General features: G+C 39.8%; 1 protein-coding gene across 7 annotated transcripts in view; it reads right to left on the bottom strand.

The window, feature by feature from the left end:
* Positions 1-22987, bottom strand: part of NSD3 (nuclear receptor binding SET domain protein 3) — a 104783-nt gene that overhangs the window by 24275 nt on the left and 57521 nt on the right. For 5 of the 7 annotated variants that reach the window (XM_070459887.1, XM_020876344.2, XM_020876348.2 and 2 more), the window contains 8 exons: positions 19928-20028; positions 17758-17803; positions 14624-14754; positions 13900-14028; positions 12757-12883; positions 5748-5945; positions 4881-5054; positions 872-1018 (listed from right to left, as the gene is read on the bottom strand). In XM_070459887.1, the coding sequence (XP_070315988.1) occupies positions 872-1018; positions 4881-5054; positions 5748-5945; positions 12757-12883; positions 13900-14028; positions 14624-14754; positions 17758-17803; positions 19928-20028 (1053 nt within the window). Of the gene's footprint in view, positions 1-871; positions 1019-4880; positions 5055-5747; positions 5946-12756; positions 12884-13899; positions 14029-14623; positions 14755-15166; positions 16845-17757; positions 17804-19927; positions 20029-22987 lie in introns of those variants that run through there. The other 2 variants (XM_020876350.2, XM_020876351.2) reach the window with 2 other exon arrangements.

Below are 22987 nucleotides of genomic sequence, written 5' to 3'. Positions count from 1 at the left end.
TACATCAGCAGCAGGCAACACAAAGAAAGAAAAAAAATGAATTAAATTTTCTTTAAAGATTCTGAGCCTGGCCCCAGATCATACCGGAAATGTATATAGGAAAAGGCCTTCGCCCTCTAGAATAATAACTCCCCCAATAATACATTATTGTTAAACTACTTTTTCCCCCTGTATTACATGTAGGCTCTGTAAGGCAAAATACGAGATTTTTCTTCCATAGATTAAATTAACTGGGAGAATATAAATATATACATTTAGCTCTTGGTTCTCTGTGGATAAATTCCATAAGCTATTCTTCAGTTCCGCTGGGCTGCCTTTCAAGTTCCAGTATTTGTGCATTCTCCCAGCTGCCCACCAATGTCTCCTGAGAGAAGGGCAATTAGTTTTCATAGCAAACATTTAAGAAACAAAATGACAGACTGTATTCCAGAATCAAAATTTTAAGTGTTAGTTATTTTTGTTCCCCTCTGTTTAATAACCTATCTTGTTATTTAGTTGAAAGTTAGTAACAAATTACATCCTGTCTCTTCTATTCTAACATGAATGGTAGTTCAGGCAAAAAAGAAAGAGGTCTCAGAATACATTTCTATATTAAGCAGAATCCTAGTCTTTCAATTTTAATAACTACAGATATATGGAATGTGCGAAAACTTATTCAAGAAGTGTAAGTAAAAATTTGTAATAGCGGAATTATTTTAAGCCCTTTTTAATAATTTTGCAGCCATATGAAGACAGTCACAGCCACCAAGGTAGAATTTACTGAAAGCAACAGATGGTGCTTGACAGGCATACATTTTCCCCCTTCATTTTAAGAGAAAAAAAATAGGAAATGCAAAAATAAAAGTAAGAGATAAACTATTTTGATTATTACCTTTCTCACATCTCTTTTTGGAAGCTGACGAAGAAGGAATCATAGGTAGTTTCATCAACTCTGCACGATTTGATTCATTCAGTAGGTAGTGGGACTTATAGGCATAGGAACTGAACATGGGGTCTGAATGGTCCTGCACTATCAGCCCTATACGAGACAAACAGAAAGACATGAGCTGCAATGAAACTACCCATGATTCCATGAGGAAAAATGAACCAACACCTACTATGCAGCTGTGCTTCGAAGTGGGGGAGAAAGAATACGAAGGAAGAGAAAGATCTGACAGAAGAGGCTTTCTACAGTTAGTAAAGGGAGTTTAGGCAACTCAAAGCCTTATCTCTACACGACACACACCCAGAAAAAAAAAAACACCTTGAATTTAATTTGAGGATTAAACTGTGTTTGATGTCGTTCTGAAAACCCACTCTGGAAAACAGAGCTATGTTCCTCAATGTTTAGAAGGACTATGATGACAACCCAAAGAACAAAATGACACATCACTTAATAGTGGAAATAAGACCTGTCTACATGACACAGTAGAGACCCTGGTCTTCAGTACCTCAAGCAGCACTGAATCGCAGAACTGGGCCTCTCTTCCTCTCTGCTAAGATCTTTAGATACCCTCAAATTCCAGCTTTCTCAGCCAGACAATGAAGCTTTCCTCTTATCAGTATGATACATGATTTTAAAGAAGCCGTAAGTTGCTGAACTTCACTGAGGTACTGCAAATCTTTAAAATTTTGTCCTGATTGTGTAATAACCAACTTAAGGGTTTATAAAAATGTCCTTTCAATCCACTAATACAGCTGTCCTATTGGAGGAAAACACCATCTGCTCTAATCCACCTGTAGCACACACCTCCCCTCCCTCCCTCCTCTTCCTGCCCCGAGCTAAGTCCATCCTGTAGCCGAGGGACCTGCAAGACCAGAGAAACTTTCTGTTTGTGGTTACCGGTCAGTTTATAACAATCTAAGACTTTACAGTACGAATCATGATGGCAGCTTCATAGAGATCTTTTTGAGCAGAAGTTTTGTTTCTAAAGGGTGACCATTTATTATTTTTGGTGGATGTTATCTTCATTTGGTGCTGCTTGACACTGAGACAGGTTCAGGAAATATCTCTCATGTGAATGGAACTTGAAATTGCTAACTGATAATACAGAAGTCTTTTAATAAAGGTTATATAATGTTTAATGAATTTCATACATTTAATAGAGAAAAGTGGTACAGTGGCTTTTAAATAGGGAAGAACAACTTAGAATGTTAAGTAACTTTTATTTTACAGCACCCTCCAGATGAAAGGGAATGCTAAAGAATCTCTACTGCACTGAAATGGCACCTATGGCACCATGAGGGGCAGGGGAAGAGGGTTGACCCTCTAAACACTGAAGCATTTCCAAAAATATCTCCAGATATTTCAGGCTTTAAGAATTAGCTCAATGATTTTAAACAACCAAGAACTAGGACAAAAATCCTCTGTGCAGAGGGAGAAACAACTGCAACACAAGCTAAGTTTCCTAATACCAAAACATAAAGGACTGAAGTATCCCTTTTAATAAGTGTGGATTTATTACAATTAGATCCCCTTTAAAAAGGAGACCCTCTATAAATACTGATAAAGGAACACATATTATTTACTTCTGGAGAAGTTTTTTAAGCCCTTCTCAAATCCTAGCATCTGATCTATTTAGAATAATTTTCTGTAAAATGTTGGAAAAGAAAATGAGTTTCTGTTTACTGTGCAAAGCTGTAGTTAGAGTATTTGGGAATTAAATAATCTTGTTCTTAAAAAGGCATTTCAGTACAGCAAATCTTGCAGAATAACTGCCAAATTGATAAAATCCAAATGTGATCCTGCTGTCAAAACATGGAGTTTCCATTATCTCAAGCTTTTAATCAAGGCATGAAAGTTAAACTTAAAACGGTTGGAATTTGCTCTAAAACTAGGTTCCTTGACAAGGGGTCATTTTCTACCTTACTTAAACAAAAAAATACCTGCTTTAAAGGTCACCCAATTATTGAATGAAATAGAGCAAAAGAAAATATTGGTTGCTATACTTACTGATGGTACTTGATTTAGAATGTACTCCCGAGTAAGCCAACACAATAGTTTTAAACTTGATATTTATTAATAAAATGTTGGCTGAGTTACACACACAAATACACACACACACACCCTCCCTCCCTCCATCACTCCAAGTGAAGGTGAGTAAAAGTAATATTTACAAAGCAACAGAGACTTTATGTTATCACTGACACTCACCTATTTGAAAGTCTCTAAAGCTAGTCATTCAGTTGTTAGTTCAGTATTTTCACCCTATCATTCCTTGCTTAGGAATGGGGAGGTGGACAAGGCACATGCTGACATTTTCTTTGGCTAATGCAACGTGGCATGAGACATGTCCAACCTTCTCCCTGCGCCATCCAGCCTTCAGGGCAGAATACAGCTGCCCTCACTGCTCTACCCAGCGCTGCTCTCTGACGGCGGCCGCCCCACATGCTTGCCCAACAGGCCAACTCAAAGCAGTGTGTACACGGACTCAGCTGGCTGCTACAAAAAGGACTACCAGTTACTTAATCCTTTACTGTCCACCTCCTCTGGTCTTTTTTTTTTAATGAGAGTTACAAAAGTAAAACAACTCAAGATCTATCATATTAGCTAAATTCTATTAAAAATATTTTATAGTACTTTCACCAAATTGAAAGAACTGTCTCCTAAAACTAAACAAAACCAAACACAGCCACTATGGATAAAGTAGGTAACTAATGAGAACCCCCTGTACGGCACAGGGAACTCTGCTCAATGCTCTGTGGTGACCTAAATGGGGAGGAAATCCAAACAAAGGGTTAGGATGTATGTAAATATAGAGCTGATTCACTTGGCTATACAGCAGAAATGGAAAATTCCTTAAAAAAAGAAAACAAGATCCCAAACTTCTTTTTCAATATGGGCTAAGCATAATCGAACAGGCCTGAGATGTCACAGAGTCCTTTCAAGAATTTCACACTAAGGGAAGTTTAGAAAACTCAGCATTTATGACAAAAAAAAAAAAAAAAAAAACCCAACAAACTGTGTTTGGGGATATTAGTTGGTTTCTAAACTGCTTACACTTTAGATTACACTAAACATTACACTAAAAATTGTTTTTCTTATAATACAGCTGAGACACTCTGTAAAGTTGAATACTCCGTATCATATTCAAGTAAAGAAATTCTACTTTAGATTTATCACGAACTCAAGTTCACTGACACCCTCAGGGACACAATATTGTTTTTAATTGATCAATCTCTTGGCAGACTGAAATATTAACAGCTGGCAAGTAAGAAAGCCTGCACTGCAGGCTCTTAACTAATACACCCCATATGTTGCCTTGGCTATATCCTATCAGGCCTCCCTCGAAGCCAGACCAAAACATGATAAAATACAACATAAATAATTGAAAAATAAATGTGCTCTTCTTGCCTGGCAAGTGAAATCTAAATTAGTTGAAAACTCTGGATTAAACAATATGACATGAGAAGATTCTACTTCACACAGAAGAATTGTTTGGAGAAGTGAAGAGAGTTGACCCTTAAACACTGTGGGGGTGAGGGGTGCTGACCCCCATGCAGCCAGAATCCTTTGTAACTTTACAGTCGTCTCTCTCCCCCATCTGCAGATTCCACCAGCATTGGATCCAAGCATTGGAGCACACACTGAGAAAAGAGTGCACCCAAGTGGATGCGGGTAATTCAAACCTATGTGGTTCAAAGGTCAATCGTAATCTTTTGATGCTCCAAACAGGAACAGTGAGGACTCATCTTTAATTTTAAGTTACTAAGAAATTAAGCAGAATTTACCTTAATTTATGGAAGAATTAATATTCTAACAGTATGAGTATCTAATGTAACAAAAGGGACTGGTTGCTGGAAATGTTCATCTCTCTTAGGGGTATTCCTGTAACTTGATTTTAACGGGGAAATACACCAACGAACCCAAAAAGACCTGAAGAGAAAGGACTGAGACTCACCTCTGGCGCAAACGAAACAAAAGCCTACATTTACAGCAGAGGAAGAGCTACTGCTCCGTGTGGAATGATCACTGCAGATGAGAGCGCAGGAAGACACGAGGGTGCTGCCGGCGGCAATGCAAGCATCCACGGAGTGGTAGGCGACTGGGCACCGCAGACATCTCACCATGCGACCTGTTGGAAGACGGTCAGGGAGGAACCTGGGTCACAAGGCATCTGCTGACACAAAGGGACATCTTTGGGGACCCAGTGTGATGCTGGTTATAGTAGAACGAAAATCTCCTCACTGGTTTGGCTCTGCCATTCCTATGCTGTATGGTCCCTAAATGTACTGCCCATCTAGAGTCACTCAAAAAAATTGTGTCTGCTCCAGTGCTGGAGAAATGGTGGTTGCCAATATGGCACCTGTTGAAGGAAATTCCAGGGGTAATTTTGAACATATGGAATTTTGTTCTCATGGTCTGAATTAGAACCTAGTATCCACTTATCTTAGGGCTCTCCTGGTGGCTCAGTGGTCAAGAACCCTCCTGACAACACAGGAGACATGGGTTTGATCCCCTGGAGAAGGAAACGGGAACCCACTCTAGTATTCTTGCCAGGATAATCCCATGGACAGAGGAGCCTGGTGGGCTACAGTCCATGGGGTCACAGAGAGTCAGATATGACTGTGTTTTTTACTATCTTATTTTACTTATTTTATTTTACTATCTATTTACCACTTACTTTACTATCTACTGTGGCCCAGCTGCAATAGTGATAGATAAACAAAGGGAGGATGCCCAATGTTCTCTGTAATAATGTGCTTACTGTTTACCATTGCATTTAAAACAACCCCAAACATCGTCCCCTTCCTTAGCTTTGTTTTACCTTTACTTGCTTTGTGGATATCTTTCTCCATAGAACAGGCAGAACAGCAGTGCTGGGGACAGCGGAAGCCTTTTGATTCAAAGATGGCAGTGGGGAATTTGCGGACACAGGCTTCATGGTAAAATTTCCCACAAGCGCTGACAGAGCAACGCTTCACATCCGTACCAGACACTTTACATGAAAAACACGGGTGCTGGCCTGCAAAATTGGTGAGGAACACAGTTTAAATAAAATCTGGATTAAATAGAAGCAGCTACTGATACCAGAGAGCTAACTCCTCCCCCCACAGATTCTACTATTATGTATAAGATTTTAATATACAAAAAGGTGCTGAAAATAGTTGAAATATGACAATAAAACTTGCTAGAATAATTGATTTTCCACAATAATTGATCATCCATTTGGAGATATAGCACTAAAAGCAATTTAGATCCCCACTTCTCACTTTACACTAAAATAGAGTCCACAGAAAACCTAGAGCAGAATTTTTCAACACCTGAGAGTGGCAAGGTTTTCCCAACTGAGAATAAAGAAATAACCAGTGAAAAGACAGATGTCATCAGATAATCACAATTTCCATTTGTAGATCAGACATAAAATGAAAACTCATAATCCTAATAAAAACAGAAAGTTATAGCTAGATGTCTTATTAAAACTGCAGAAAATCAAGGACAAAGAGAAAATATTAAAACCACCTTCAGAGAAACAAGACTGAAAGCTGATGGAAAGAGAAAGCTGGAAGCCAGGGGATGCTGTCACTAAGGGCTGAAAGAAAACTGTTACCAAGCCAGAATTCTGTGCCAGTGAATGCATTCTGCGAGAAGGGGGTGAAGTCAGTATGTACTGGGGAGAACTAACAAAACTGAAACTTGGTTCTCTGAAAAAGAACTGACATCTCTGGCAGCAAGTAACTAATAAAAAAATGGAGAAAAAGAAGCAATATTAAGAATATAAGAAATACAAAGTGATGCATCACTACAAATCCTACAAATGTTTAAACAAATAAGAGGATATCACTACCTTTTTGCATAAATTTGAAAATTTAGATGAATAGATTCCTAGAAAAACAGAACTTATTAACACTGGCACAAAAATAAACAGAAAATATGACAGTTTTATAAACTATTTAGGAAATTGAAACTACACTTAGAAACCAATACAGAGACTTTGAAGCTCAGATGGCTCCACTGGTCAATCTGCCAAACATTTTGAGACAGAAACAATTAGAATGGGGAAGAAAGAGAGAAAAAAGAAAAACGGGAACAAGTGAAAAACAAACACATGTAGAAAAATAAGTGCAACAGGATGACAAAGGATTATGTTTTGTTACATAAAGAGTTCATATGTGATATTATCACTTATATGTAGAATCTAAAAATCAAATGAATGAATATAACACAGTCTCACAGAAACAGAACAAACTAATGGTTACCAGTGGGAAGAGGTATGGTGAAAAGGGGCAAGATAAGGGTAGGTGATTAAAAGGTACAAACTACTATGTATATAATAAGTAAGATGCAAGGATATATTGTACAGCACAGGAAATACAGCTAATATTTTATAATAACTTTAAAAGAAGTATATTCTATGAAAATATTGAATCATTATGGTTTACACCTGAAACTAATACAAATCAATTATGCTTTAACCAATCAATCGGGCTTCTCAGATGGCACTAGTGGTAAGGAACCTGCCTGCCAATGCAGGAGACATGAGACTCTGGTTTGATCCCCGCCCGGGTGGGGAAGATCCCCTGGAGGAGGAAATGGTGACCCACTCCAGTATTCTTGCCTGGAGAATCCCATGGACAGAGAGCCGGGAGGGCTCAGTTCACAGGGTCACAAAGAGTCTGACACAACTGAAGCAACTTAGCATGCACACATTAGACAATCAATCAATCAATACAAAATAAAGAAGAATCACAGGGAAAATATATGTAACATACATAAGCAAAGATCACAAGACTTATGGGCTTCTCTGGTGGCTCAGCGGTAAAGAATTCACCTGCAATGCAGGAGACACGGGGTTCGACCCTTCCATCAGGAAGATCCCATGGAGAAGGAAATGGCACACCACTCAAGTATTCGTGCCTGGGAAATCCCATGGACAGAGGAGCCTAGTGGGCTACGGTCCATGGGGTCACAAGAGTCTGACGTGACTTAGCAACTGAACCACTATAAAGAACTATAAATCAATATAGAAATGGCCTAATATACAAGTTGGCAAAGGGTATGAGCAGGCAATTCTCAGAAAGCCAAAAAGACAGTCGGCCAATAAACATATGTCAAAATGCTCAACTTTACTAGTAATTAGATAAATGCTAATTAAAACCACAAGTAACATTCGAAAAAGTCATCAAATAGGAAAAAAATGTAAAGAGTTTGATAGTACTGGCTGCTGATCAGGGTGTGGTGAAACAGGCACTCATACATTGCTGGCAGGAGTTAAGTTGGAAAGAACTAGCTCAGAAGTCTGCAGAGCAGTATCCATTCTGAAAGCAGACACCCACTTTCTGTGGCCTGGACATTCGACATGCTGTGTGCGTTAGAGAAGACGCACATGTAACAGGATGTTGACTGAAGTACTGTTTGTAACTGCAAATAACCGAAAGCTTCATTATCTGCCTTTTAAAATCAGGATTGGCGTTTTCATTTTGTGTCTGTGTGACGTAAGTGGCCATTTATTTGGATTCACCTTTTGGGAAGTGTTCAAGTCTTTTGCCCATTTTTCTTATGATGCTATAAAAATTCTGAAGGAAAAAAATGTACAAGAAATAGTTTTTTGTTTTGATTTTTTAAAGAAAGTTAGATGTGGTTTTGGAAGTAGCTAACCACTACAATTTGACTAAGTCATAAAGATCCTTTAAAATCAGTACTTATAACTGTGATGTTCAAATATTTGTTGTTGTTTTTAACTGGCTTTGTTGCAGAAATAAAATACAGCAGTATTAAATTGGGTGATTTATAAAAATTCTTCAAAATTAGTCTTTACAAACTGTGATGTTCAAATTTTTTAAAAAATTGTTTTTGTTCCAGAAATAAAGAACAGCAGGTTGTTTTTGGTTGCTGTTGTCCCACTGTATATATATAATTTCAAATTATATTTTAACACATGGGTAGATAAGAAAGAAATACTATTGTTTTTAAAATAACTTTTAGAAATTTAAAAATTTAAAAGAAAATTATTTTAAAGTTTAAAAGATTTGGCTTTACCTAATGCATAAACTGCTCCATGTAAAACTGAAACAGGCTTTCATAATGATCAAAGTAAGTCTAATATAAACAAAAGAGTGCTGTAACAAGCGGTGCCGCCACACTAACAGGGCTGAGCTATAAACCTCTGTAAGACTCAGGCTTAGGGCTCTAGCATGGGGATGATTCCATTGCTCTCCCTCCTCACTAGGTCATGGGAAAGTCGCTCAGTCGTGTCCAACTCTTTGCAACACCATGGACTATACAGTCCATGGAATTCTCCAGGCCAGAATACTGGAGGGGGTAGCCTTTCCCTTCTCCAGGGGATCTTCCCAACTCAGGAAACGAACCCAGGTCTCCCGCTTTGCAGGCAGATTCTTTACCAGCTGAGCTACAAGGGAAGCCCAAGAATATTGGAGTGAGTTATCCTATCCCTTCTCCAGGGGATCTTCCTGACCCAGGAATCAAACTGGGTCTCCTGCATTGCAGGTGGATTCTTTACCAACTAAGCTACCAGGGAAGTCCCACTAGGACATGGTCTTCCTTTAGAATAAGAGAGTATTCTTATTACACGTTTTATTCAAAAGGGTCAATGAAAATGTTTTCTATCCAAAAGTCACATTTGTCTTAAACAATACAATGGAAGTATAAGAACTTATCAGGCATGTATCCTGTAATACTTTTTACATGTAACGTGTTTATCTTTTGATAAACAAACAAAAAAACTTCCTAAATGACCTTAAAGAATCTGAGTTTACATTGCTAATATGTTGGCAGTGTACCACATTGGTATCCAACTGATTTTCATGTGATAAAAAATGTATCAAAAGCAATTTTAAAAAGTTACTCTTGCATTTCCTGGATTACTAATGATGTTTGTAACGAGAATGAATATTTTCTCATGTCTTACTGGCTATTTGTGTTATTTCTTTGGAGAAATGTCTATTCAAGTCCTTTGCTCAATTTTGAATTGGATTATTTATTTATTTATTTATTTTTGGTGTTTTCACCTATGAGTTTTATAATTTCAGCTCTTATGTTCTCGTCTTTGATCATTTTGAATTAATTTTTATATATATGGCATAGGGTAAAGGTCCAAGTTCATTCTTACAAATGTGGACCCAATTTTCCCAGCACCCTTTACTGAAAACACTATTGACCAGTGTCTGCACCCTTGTTAAAAAATCATTTGACCATATAGGTCAGTTTATTTCTGGGCTCCCTAATCTATTTCATTGGTTTATGTCTTTATGCTAGTACCACACTGTTTTAATTACTATAGCTTTGTAGTAAATTCTGAAATCAGAAGTATGAGTCCTCCAACTTTGTTCGACTTAAATTGGTTTTAAAGCAAATTTCCTTAAATTTTCTAGTAGATGTGTACCAAATTAGATTACATCTAACATTTGTTGGCAGATTTCTGCTGGATTCTAGAGTTAGAAGAGAAGCCCTAAGAGTGTTTTAATGCTGAGATACATGGTTTGTCCCATCAGTAATTTAAACTACAGGCTGAAAATTTGAAAGCTTAATTGGGCCAGGCACATCAGTGACTGCATGACAGGGTTTCAGAAAAAGGCCATGGTAGGGAAGGTAGGGAACCAAGAGTACATGCTTGTTCTGTGTTTACATGTTCAGAACTCATTCTGAAGGCCAAATAAAACAATGTGTAGGTAATCTGACTCTGAGGCTGTCAGCTGGCAAACTGTCCAAAAGTTTTTCTGCGGAGTCTAAATGTGATCAACAAAATGATACCTTACATAGGGAAAAATAGAAGTTATTTCTTTAAAACAGCTTCTGTAGCTTAGTTTTTGCCTGTGTATATAAGTGAGGGTGTGTAGGTGTGGTCAGGATATATGATACATGATCCCCATCTACTGGGTCAAGGTGGCAGAAGGCAACGGGAAAGAGCAAGGACTCGGGTCAAGCTCTGCCTCCCGGGCCCAAACCCCACTTCACCATGTATGTCTTTGGGACTCTGGGCAAGGCTGGGAACCAAATACTCTAAACCTCAGTTTCACACTCTGCAAAATGGACATAATAATAGTAGTAATCTCATAATGTAATGAGGATCAAACAAGATAAGAAGATAAAATACTGAGTATTAAGAGCAGCTGGCATTTACAAAGGGTTTGGTTAAAAACAAAAATACTGTTCTAATGGAATTTGGAATATACAAAAGATTTTTTGAGGCATACAAGTAAAAAAGTGTAAAATAAATATCTATGAGAATCCAAATAAAGGGAGGAAAAGAGTAGGAAAATAATAAAGTATCAAAGGTAAGGTAAGCACATCATAAATACTTGACATCCAACTGGCTCATAGTTCCTCCCAGCAAAACCGAAATAAAACCCACAAGAACATACAAACAGGTTTCTAGAAGCACTACCAGGCCATCTCACAACCAAGTGACTTCTCATTTACATTATGGTAACATCCTGCTTTCCATGACTTTACCTAGAATCGAGGCTATGACACGGAAGAATAAAAATTTACATATTTCTTTCTCTATACATTATCTTGACTGATGGAAGTCTACATATGGGGTACAAGAAATAAATGGTGACCCCCCCACCAAACCAATTTCCAGCTCCTCCATCTTTCCACTAAAAATACAGCTCCCCATGGTTACAGTCTGTGATGGACACATATTCTGGTGTATGAAAGCCAAGGGATTTTAAACCAACCTATTGAGCACAAAAATCACAAACCCAGTTGAAAAATAACTCACTCTACAAACTTTCTACAGCTCTTTAGACAAAACACAAATGCATCTCAATGATTTGATAGGTTTTACAGTCAAGGATATCAATAACCTCAGATATGCAGATGACACCACCCTTATGGCAGAAAGTGAAGAGGAACTAAAAAGCATCTTGATGAAAGTGAAAGAGGAGAGTGAAAAAGTTGGCTTAAAGCTCAACATTCAGAAAACTAAGATCATGGCATCTGGTTTTATCACTTCATGGGAAATAGATGGGGAAACTAACCGTTAGACTTTATTTTTGGGGGGCTCCACAATCACTGCAGATGGTGATTGCAGCCATGAAATTAAAAGACGCTTACTCCTTGGAAGAAAAGTTATGACCAACCTAGACAGCATATTAAAAAGCAGAGACATTACTTTGCCAACAAGGGTCTGTCTAGTCAAGGCTATGGTGTTTCCAGTGGTCATGTATGGATGTAAGAGTTGGACTGTGAAGAAAGCTGAGCACCGAAGAATTGATGCTTTTGAACTGTGGTGTTGGAGAAGACTCTTGAGAGTCCCTTGGACTGCAAGGAGATCCAACCAGTGCATCCTAAATGAGATCAGTCCTGGGTGTTCACTGGAAGGACTGATGTTGAAGCTGAAACTCCAGTACTTTGGCCACTTCATGCGAAGAGTTGACTCATTGGGAAAGACCTTGATGCTGGGAGGGATTGGGGGCAGAAGGAGAAGGGGACAACAGAGGATGAGATGGCTGGATGGCATCACTGACTCGATGGACATGAGTTTGAGTGAACTCCGGGAGTTGGTGATGGACAGGGAGGCCTGGCGTGCTGCGATTCATGGAGTCGCAAAGAGTCGGACACGACTAAGCGAGTGAACTGAACTGAACTGATGGTCAAGGAAGAAATCTGACAATAATATGGTTAACTGGTTTGTTTTTTTTCTTTTTGGTCTTAGGAAGCCTAATCACTGAATAATCTCAATCGCTGGAACAGCTATGGAAGAGGAGATTTGAGCTCCATAAATGCATAAGGGAGTGCACCGTCAGAGGAGACAGAGGCTCTCCATACCCTACCCGCCGCCCCGTATCTACCAGAATAGGGATGCTCACCAGTTTTACACTCGACACAGATGAACTTTCCATCGGGGGGTGATGATAAGCCCAGGCACTCCAGGTGGAAGTGTTTGCAGCACTCTCCCTCACAGGGAATCAGAGAGTCGCCAGAGCTTTCACAGATCTGTAACAAGGCAAAAATAAACAGCGGTTCTCAAACTGTCCCAGGCATCAGGACCACTAGAGGGCCTGTGAAGACAAGCTTGCTGGGTCCACGGTTTCTGATTAGTGGGTCTGGGTTGGGCCTGAGAATTTCCAGTAAGTATCCTGACTGTGCGCCTGGTCCTTGGCCCTCACTTTGAGAACCACTGAACTAGAAAACTCTTCCCTGCACCCAATATGTATAAAGTTTAAAAGTGACACTTGATCTTTGATGATTGCTTTTTTGGAATCTGCAGACTTCAACTTTGCTTCACAGTGCAAAGCAGTATTTTTCAAAAAGGGTAAATAAACCTTAAAAATGGTTATAGCAACTTAAATTTAAGAGAATGTTTTTGAAGGCAGCCATCTGTCATTTACTTCCAATTAATAAGAGAGTATCACAATGAAGGGGGCTTCCAAGGTGGCTCAGTGGTAAAGAATCCACTTGCCAATGAAGGAAACTCCAGTTTGACCCCTGGGTTGGGAAGACCCCCTGGAGAAGGAAATGGCAACCCACTCCAGTATTCTTGCCTGGAGAATCCCATGGACAGGGAAGCCTGGTGGGCTACAGTCTACGAGGTGGTGAAAGAGTCAGACACGACTCAGCAACATCCCAGTGAGGACCCAGTTTCAGGTGAATATTAAGTATTCCAACTCCGAAAGGGAAGAAAAGAGTCAGAAGTGGCTTTGAGGTCTGTAGCTTTAAAGTCATATTGCAATTCAGAAAGATACTACCCTCTCTGGGACTTCCCTGGTTGTCCAGGGGCTAAAACTCCTTGCTCCCCATGCAGGGGGGTCTGGGTTCGATCCCTGATTAGGAAACTAGATCCCACATATTGTAAGGAAGACCCAGTGCAGCCAAATAAAGGAATACAATTAAAAAAAAAAGAAGAAGAAGAAGAAGAAGAAATATACTACCCTCTCTGACAGGACGGAAGCGTTTTACTGGCAGGACATCACGGCCACTGTTTCAAGATGCAGGACAGGTCCCTTGCCTACCTGACATACAGTGTCCTTCTTGCTCATTCCAGTGCCTCTTCGTGACAGACTTGAATCCATGGACTGCGCATCAGAAGCGTCTGCCTCTGCAGTAGCCGAAGGGCTATCAACTTGCTTTCCAAAGCCTGCCTGCACAGAAAACAGAACAGGCTTTTAAGAAAAACAAAAATCTCCTCAAAATTAGGTGCTGTGAAAATCCTAGTAAGCCTTGCTCAAATAAACCTTCCCACAACCTCTTCTTTCTTTCTAAAACCTCTGGATACCAGATGTGTGGTGTTTTGAGAGAAACTGTTAAAATGAAAAACAAAAACAAAAACAACAAACGTCGCTTCTGTTCTGTAAAACCACAGCCCCCAACCTTTTTGGCACCAGGGACTGGTTTCATGGAAGACAACTTTTCCACAGACTGGGGGTGCGGGGGGTGGCTTCAGGATGATCCAAGTGCATTACATTTGTTGTGCGTTTGATTTCTATTACTACATCTGCTCCACCTCAGATCATCAGGCCTTAGATCCGGGAGGTTGGAGACCTCTGATTAAGAGATCAGCAAAGTTAAGAGACTCCTAAGTTACAAAATAACCAAAGTGGTTCCTTTACTACCAGTATTTTTTTTTCCCCAATTCCCCCTTCTCGCCAAAAAAAAAAAGAGCCAGGCAAAGCATTACTCGGTTACTTGTTTGGCAAAGCAAGACGGCACTGCGCCCAGGCTCTGGGATATACTTACCTGCAGGTCACTCAGCCCTCTGGAATCAGAGTCAGACGTGTCTCTGTATGTGGAACCAGCCATTTCTACGTCGGTTGAGGCGCGGCTCCTTTTCTTTAGAGGTTTGCAGGAATCTGAAATCTCGCTGGCACCTTAATACAACACACCGAAATTAATCCTAAAATAGTGCTTAACATTCTGTTGTTTTAATTTTTTCTTGTGGGAGAGTATTTTCTTTCCCCAAACTCATCTGTAGTGTGAGAAAGAAAAAAAAAAAAGCATAGCTCTCTTTGTAACACTGAAGTCACGAGTCAAAACTTCATAAGCTTCTGACCTTCCTGATGGTGAGTGATGTAATTTACAACCGCTCTCTGAAAACATTTAATTCCGAGCTCCTGCACTAAAGCTATTTTCGGGCACAGAGCCCAAGTTCCGATCTAAACACCAATTTGGTGAGAACTGCAGGACAGCGGATTGATTTGGAGCAATGCAAGTAGCCGTTCAATTTGGGGGGCGGGGGGGGGAAGGAAGACATAAAACCCAACACACTGTGCAGCTTACAAATACGGTTGCAGAGACACCTCCTTCTTGTTTTTTATTAGGGATGTGACAAATCTTTGATTTGTATTCGATTCGTACACGGATAGTGCCATTTTCCCCCGAATTTTGCATTTCAGATGATTATTGCCCCCCCTCCCCCAGATAAATCCTGGATGTTCACAAATGTTCGTCTGAGACTTCCTCAGTGAAGGGCAGGTACTGTGACCATTACAAGTGCTGCAGCACCGCGACATACGTCACGCCATCTAGGCGACACAGTGCTGAGGGCTGTAAACAGACAATCAGTGTTCAAGCGCAGCCGAATCACGAACAGCTGGATGAGAGGCCTCTGTGTGGAATTGGTGCGGGAAGGAATAAGTATGAAGAAAAAAAAAAAAAAGGCAGAGAATAGTGTGGAATTTTTTTTTTTTTAAAACTGTGTGTAATACAAATCCGGCCAAAACAATAGTGCAAAAAGTTACAAAGCAACAATCTCTCAGGCTAATGCAGTATAGGCTATACAGAAACAGCCACGATGGAACGTGTGGATCAGCCACGGTGGATACCAAAGGAACCAAGGAGACGCTTAATATTTCAACCCACAGTTTGTGTTTGGGAATTTTTTTTTTCCCCCAAAATTTCCATACAACAGACAGACATCTTAGATCAGCCCAGCAAGCTATGGTGGAGGTGTGCAGTCCAGAAGAGACCCAGGAGGAACAGGTCTCCCGAGGGCCGTGAAGATCCGCAAAGGCTGGGCAGGGAGCAGTACTTGGTGTGTGGCCACGGTCTGCGGTGGAAGATGTGGGCCTCGTGAGACTGCTCAGGTTAACCGGAACCTCGTCATCACATCCCATCCTACAAGGTTTTCAACTGAGGGTTTCCTTACATCTATAAAGTGAGGGTGCCTGTCCATGTTAACGCTGATTAAAAAAAAAAAAAAACACAAGTACACAAATCTATCTCCTTCATTGTTGGTGTATGGACTCAGAACACCACCACAACATATTTCCTTGGCCTAAAAGATCACTGGATTAACAAGGAGTTTTAACAGAGGAACAGGAGTGCTGTACTGAGAGGCTTTCGGAGGGAAACACAGGTACCGCCATTTCCGATGAGTTTCTGAAAATGCTAGAAAAAGGACAGACTGCCCACAGGCAGCCACCACGCTGTTCTCCATGATAACGGCACTAATGTTAAAAAAAATAAAAGCTTTTAATGATTGTAATGTATACAGTTTGGGCTGTTTGGCAAAACCCTGCGATGTGCATTAATGATGCTTTATTTAAAAACGCAAAACCGAAAAAAACAAAAAACAAAAAACCCCCAAAAACAGTCCATGTTGAAATTGATCAGTGTAAGTTAAACGATGGTTTTTTTAGGCTGGACCCATGATTTAAGCTGTACCCATCCAGCTCAGACCAAAAGAAAAAAAAAATCATCTGAATGTTAAAGCAATTGTTCAGAGTCTTGAAGAAACCAGGCAGGAAAACGCCAATAGTGATGATTGGCAAAATCAAAATCGAAAACAAAGAAACTGTTTTATCGAGCCGCCGACAAAGAAATCTTGCATGGAGACTACAAGTCTGGAGTTTCTGGGATGAAATTGTACAGGAATCTCAGTCCACAGTTTCCTCAATCGCTGCGGAGACGGAGCTGTCACTGAATCTGACAGAGCCCTGCACGCCCCGGTCCGCCGACCCTGTGGAATGGTGGAAACACAACGCAATCAGGCCTCCTAATCTCGCAGCGATCGCGATGTCTTTTCTTGGAGCTCCGCCAAGCAGTGTTCCCTCCGAGAGGCTGTTCAGTTCTGCTGAGGATCTCCACGGAGACCATCGCTGCAGACTTCTCCCCGAGAATGCAGAGAGGCTGGTGTTTTTTTTTTAATAATGCAATTTGCCCAGAGTAAACTACAGGCATTAAATACAGTCTGATCTCACCAAAAACGCACGAATCAATGCTATGGAGTTTGTACTGCAGTCAAATTGCACACAGAAAGTACAGACTTAAGTTTAAGGTTTCTTAAACTTTGTGCATATCTCAAATAGATTCTGCATAAGATCAGCAAATAATGGCCATAAGTAGGCTATGAATCATTTTAATTTACAAAAAAAAAGATTTTACAGCACTGTAAAAATAAACGTGGCAAGATTTTTTTTTTTTTCAATCAGGTGGTCTCGTCTGATTTGTCATAGTCCAGGTTTGCCAACTATTGACAGAGCTACTATTCGGTATTCGGTCGAATACCAAAAAAAGTGGATTCGTCACATCCCTAGTTTATAAACCAGTGAAACCCCAGAATCTTAAGGAGAAAAGTTGGAAACAGGTATTAAGCCTACGTGGTGTTCTCCAATTTACCAAAACGAACAAGACTTTTCACATGGAGGCACAGAGTAAGATCAACTCTAAGAGACACACACGCAGGCAGGCGCGCGCGCACACACACACACACACACACAGACACAGGGGAATGCTTCAGCTTCACACGAATCATCGACTGAAGAGCGACAACAATGATTTACAGAGACACACAAAAATACATGAAGTACGAAGAAGTCTTTAAAATTGGTTTTAATTGAGGAAAATGCAGAGCAACATTATTAACAACTCACCTTTTTGTAATCCAGTCTTCACTGTAGCCTGAGGAACTGTTTCGACCTGTTTTGGACAGAAAAATATAGCATGAGTGGGGAATTTTTTTTTCTTCTGCCAAATTAACGGGGTGGGGGGGGATAATATGGCCATCAATCTGAGTAACGATGAGCAACGAATACATCTGAAATCTGGACGTGGTCCCGTTCTCTGGGTAAAGCTGTCTCAGGGTCAGTCTGAGCTGCCTGTGCTGGGCACCAAGGGGCAACACTCAGCCACGTGCGCTTAGGCAGCCCTCTCCCACTGCTTCCTCGGTGCCTGAAGACAACCCAGATGCTTTTCTCTGCATCTGGGAGGCAGGAGAGGCATTGTTTGTACAAGCAGCCCCGGGGTTGCTGTAAACTCCGCCCGCCCCAAAGATGTTTAGGGTAAAGTTTTTACTTACTATGATACTCAGGTTAATGCAACTCACAGCACTTTAAAGACCCTCCGCGCCTGCACTGACATCTAAGTTGCTGGGGATCAGGACCCTCTCTGTAGAGTGCTATGGGGCTCCATACAGCTGGAAGCTCAATACTTTTGCTGCTAGTACAAACTTAAGTTTGCGATATTGCAAAAGCACTTTCTTGAGTGTCTTATAAACAGTGTCTTGATCCTACATTAGGACAGAGAGATCAGAAGTTACTCTGCCAATGAATATTACAACGCATGGTAACTGGAGGGCTGAACCGTTGGAACTGAGAGAAGGATGCTCTTTGGAGGAGTTCCTGCTTAAGCTACAAACTGAATTTTAGTTTTCTTTGAGATGTGGTGAAATATGCATGTTGCAACACAGTCTGTAAATATTTAAGGATTATTCTAAGCTTTTTTAAAATTTTATTTTATTTTTTATTTTTTACAACAGGTAGAAAAAAGCATACAACAGAAGAGCTTTTACAAGATACAATTGGCGATACAAATATAAAATCTTCTAAATAATCACTGGTATTGTTCTGCTACTAACTAAACACAGTGGCATTAACAATCTGTCCCATTTTTTGGTACTCATTCTCTTTATTAATTTTAGTCTGGCTGGTCACAGACTGAACTGAGGAACCAGCTGGCAAATTCGCAACTTCATTTTGGTAAGGAATACTGTAGACCTGCAAGAGCTTAGAAAGATTTATTGGAATATAATTTCCTAAGTATGAAAGCTAATGATGATAAAAGAACGTCAAATTAGTATACTATTTAAATCTGTGTTAAACGATTTCTAAGAAAATTGTTTTACATGCTTGCTGATACCATGACGCACCCACAAAATCACCTCAAGTTTGGAAGTTTAAAATTCTGAAAGAAATCATTTAAGTAGAAAACTCCACATTCTTCTAAATGTATTTGAGGGGTTTTTAAAATAGAAAGCTTATGGGAACTAATACTACTCACAATTCTTTTTGTTTAATAGCAGCTGCCCGGTCTGTAAAAATGGGTATCTTTTTACTTTAAACAATGAAGAAAAATTCTGACTGTGAGCTTAAGTTAAAGAAGTAATGGTTTCTAAAAACTTCTTTGAAAATGTAACTTAGTCTGCCTGTACTACAATGATTACACTGGTTGAATACCTTTCAGTCAACGTGCCCCTCCCTTTTTTAACTTAAACAGTGTGTATCTAATAACCCAATAACAGGTGAGTACCATTCTACAGGGAAAACAACATTCCAAAAAAATCTGTGATACCAGCAGAAAAACCAGATCATCTATGGTTATGTTTCTTAACTAAAACTCTTACAGTTAAATTAATTTGATTTGTTTAAAAAATAAAATTAACACATATTAGCAGCTTAGGTCAAAAATTAAAATTAAAAAAAAAAAAGGGGGGGGGACCTCAGAGATGGTTCCAAATAAAAATCATGAAAACATGAAATCATTTTGCTCATAACAGAAAATTCAAAATAAATGAGAGGAATTTTTAAAAGTCTTGGACCAGTGGTTTCCCATCTCCTGAAGCCTGACTGTGTTTTGTGAAAATGCTTGAAGCAGAATCACAGGGATGCTGTCTTAGAACTGGGTACTGGAATTCATCAGGGCAGAAGCATGACGTAGTCCAGAAGGGAAATCCAGTGTTGGGGAGGTCTCTCCTTTTAAGGTACCAATATAAGCCACAACATGGACAAATACAAGGTTCTAACTCTCTACAGGTAGGAAGCCAACCTGCTCCTTTTTGATCTTCTTCTTTGGCACAACCTCAGTGGATTTCTCTGATTCAGAACGAGTTCTAATTGATCTTCTCTGCTGCTTCTTTTCTACTGAGCCTAAAAGATAATTTAAACAAGCAAATAAAAACTCATTCGAGGATGCCTTGACATTTAAATAATTAAGATCTGACCAAATTCCCTGCTTTTCTCATCCATTACTTTTGGTCTTTTAATTACAATCATTAAAAACTATTAAAACACTTGGGAGTACACAAAAAATTGTAGATTAAATTGTAAAGGCTGGTAAGTTGAGACTAGGATTCATGAAAGACCCTGAACTATACAAATAAAGAGGGATTAGGTTTTAAAAAATTATATAGTCAAACTAAAACAGACGATAAACACACGTAGGTAATAATAAGTGAAGAGATGAAGGGATGGCGGGAATGTATAAAAACGACTGTATTCTCAGCTGACATTAGGAAGTAATGGTTCAAAATTTATTCAGTATTATGTATTTTGCATTAACAAAAAATTAATTCTACCTTTAAAATGCTTAACAGGTCTGGCTGCTGGTTGTACTATTGTCATATTATTAACAACCAAAGAGAAAAAAGGAGGAAAAACACAAAAATGTGACGAACAATGAATCATTAATTTGACTATCAAGGGACTGGAATCCTTTAGAAATAATTAGTCATGGAAAACTAATTGAAAAAATTTTCAAGTCTGTTAATATTAAATGGCTAAGAAGGTTTTTAAACAGTAAGAGTCTTTGCAATAAAACTCACATCATTTCAGCTCAGTCGCTCAGTCGTATCCAACTCTGCGACCCCATTTTGGGAAGGATAAAACTGACATTTAAGGCCACAGTGTGAGAAAATGCTAAGTCAGGAATGGACCCCAGAATGGTTCACTCTGTGACCCAAAGCAGGAAGAACCCTTTCAGCACAGCTGTTCTCTATCTTCTCAGCGCTTGGACCACCTGAATCAGCCCTTGCTAGATGATAATCACCTTGCAGAAGCTACCTCCATAAAGTGTTCACATCACCTGTATACTTCCTGGTTTCCTTAGTCTTGTCTATGGGGAAACAGTTCTCCTCACCTTTGTTCAAAGCCCAAACAAAGAAAGATCCCATTCCTTTTTCAGGGGCGGAAGCAGGCAGTTTGACGATAACGTATTGTTTCTGAGCTGTACTTAATTAATTTCTAGCATAGAAGTCACACAATGAAGGTGTCCTTTACTCTCACTTTTCTCTTCTCTTCACACTGATGGAAACGTTAACTAAAACAACAGGCATCCATCCCACCCTCATAGACACCTGAGTATTCCAGAGACCTGCATTTCAGTTTAGTTATCAATATTCAAGTACCTACCAGGAAAGAGGAAAATGAAACTAGAACTGCATAAGACAAACAAACAAACAAACAAACAAAAATCTTTACTTGTTTTGAGGATGACAACATATAATTGTTCCATCAAGGGCAAATGATATTTGATCTATTATCTTGTAAAGATAAGGCAATGGGGTGACTCCTTCAAATTATTCTGAAAGCTACCCAAAGAACATATAAACTCTACTACGTTTAAAAACAACACTGGACTTCTCTGGTGGCCCAGTGGTTAAGGATCTGCCTTGCAATGCATGGGGACACCGGTTTGATCCTTTGGTCCAGGAAAGATCCCATATGCTGCTAAACAACTAAGCCTGTGTGCCACAATTACTGAGCCTGTGCTCTAGACCCCGCGAGCTGCAAAACCACGGAAGCCTGCATGCCTGGAGCCCGTGCTCCACAAGAGAAGCCGCTGCAATAAGAAGTCCACACACTGTAACTACAGAGGAGCCCCCGCTCACGACAACTAGAGAAAGCACACGTGCAGCAACGAAGACCCAGCTCAGCCAAAAATAAAAATTAATAAATAAAATTTAGATAAAACAAAAATACTAAAAATGGGAATTCCCTGGTGGTCCAGTGGCTAGGACTCCATGCTTCCCCTGCAGGGGACATGGGTTGGATACCTGGTCAGGGAGCTAAGATCATGCATGACATGTGGCACAGCCAAAAAAAAAAAAAAAAAAAAAACCCCAACAAAACCCCAATAATGAAAAAAAAAAAACCCTAGACAATGAAAAAGTATCCTGCTTATGTTCTAAGGGATAAGAAGTGAGCATCTCTGGATTTGGAAAATAGCATAGAGATCTTATATAAATGCAAATATGATTCCTCAAACCACAGAAAAGCAGCAGCGCCACAGTCTATGCAGCACCTAAATTAACTAAGAAAAAGCCTGAGAATTCTCCATGAGTAGTTAACATCAACTGAGATGATGATGATGCAATCGGTTTCTGAAGGGAGACCAGGTCTCTCTTCTGACTTTTCAACCACTTTTCAGAAGCTATTTTCACAAGGAGCAAAACGGTCATTTAAGGAGACAAAATATGTTTATCAGCTATAGGTGGCAACCAAATTGAAACCAAGGTCAAAGCTTTAGACCGCTCATCTCTAAAGTAAGGTCACGAAAGTCATTTACGGTCTAACTACATATGCCTGCCTGGGGAAGAAACTGAACTTTTTCTCAATATAAAGAATAATGACTGGACTTCCCTGGTGGCTCAGTGGTAAAGAATCCGCCTGGCAGTGCAGGAGACACGGGTTTGATCCCTGATCCGGGAAGATCCCACATGTTTTGGGGCAAGTAAACCCCTGGGCCACAACTACTGAGCCTGTGCTCTGGAGCCCGTGCCCCGCAACAAGAGAAGCCACCGCAATAGGAAGCCTGCGCGCCGGAAGTAGAGACTAGCCCCCGCTCTCTGCAGCTAGCGAAAAGCTGCGCAGCATTGAAGCCCCAGCACAGCCAACAATAAATAAAATTATAAAAAAAAAAGAATTACAACCTTCCACAGCTTAAAAAAATAAAAAAAGGAAAGAAGAAAATTCACAGCAGAACTTAAATGCAAAGGACAACATGAAGATAAAATGTTCAGTAGCTGAGGGGAAGAAAACACCAAGCTCCATTAAAAGTCAAAGTTTAATATTGAAGATCAATCTAATATTCTATGCAGAATTTACTTTC

This window comes from Odocoileus virginianus, chromosome 32 (genome assembly GCF_023699985.2).
Source record: "Odocoileus virginianus isolate 20LAN1187 ecotype Illinois chromosome 32, Ovbor_1.2, whole genome shotgun sequence".
Taxonomy (NCBI): Eukaryota; Metazoa; Chordata; class Mammalia; order Artiodactyla; family Cervidae; genus Odocoileus; species Odocoileus virginianus.
This window is presented reverse-complemented; position numbering and strand designations above follow the sequence as displayed.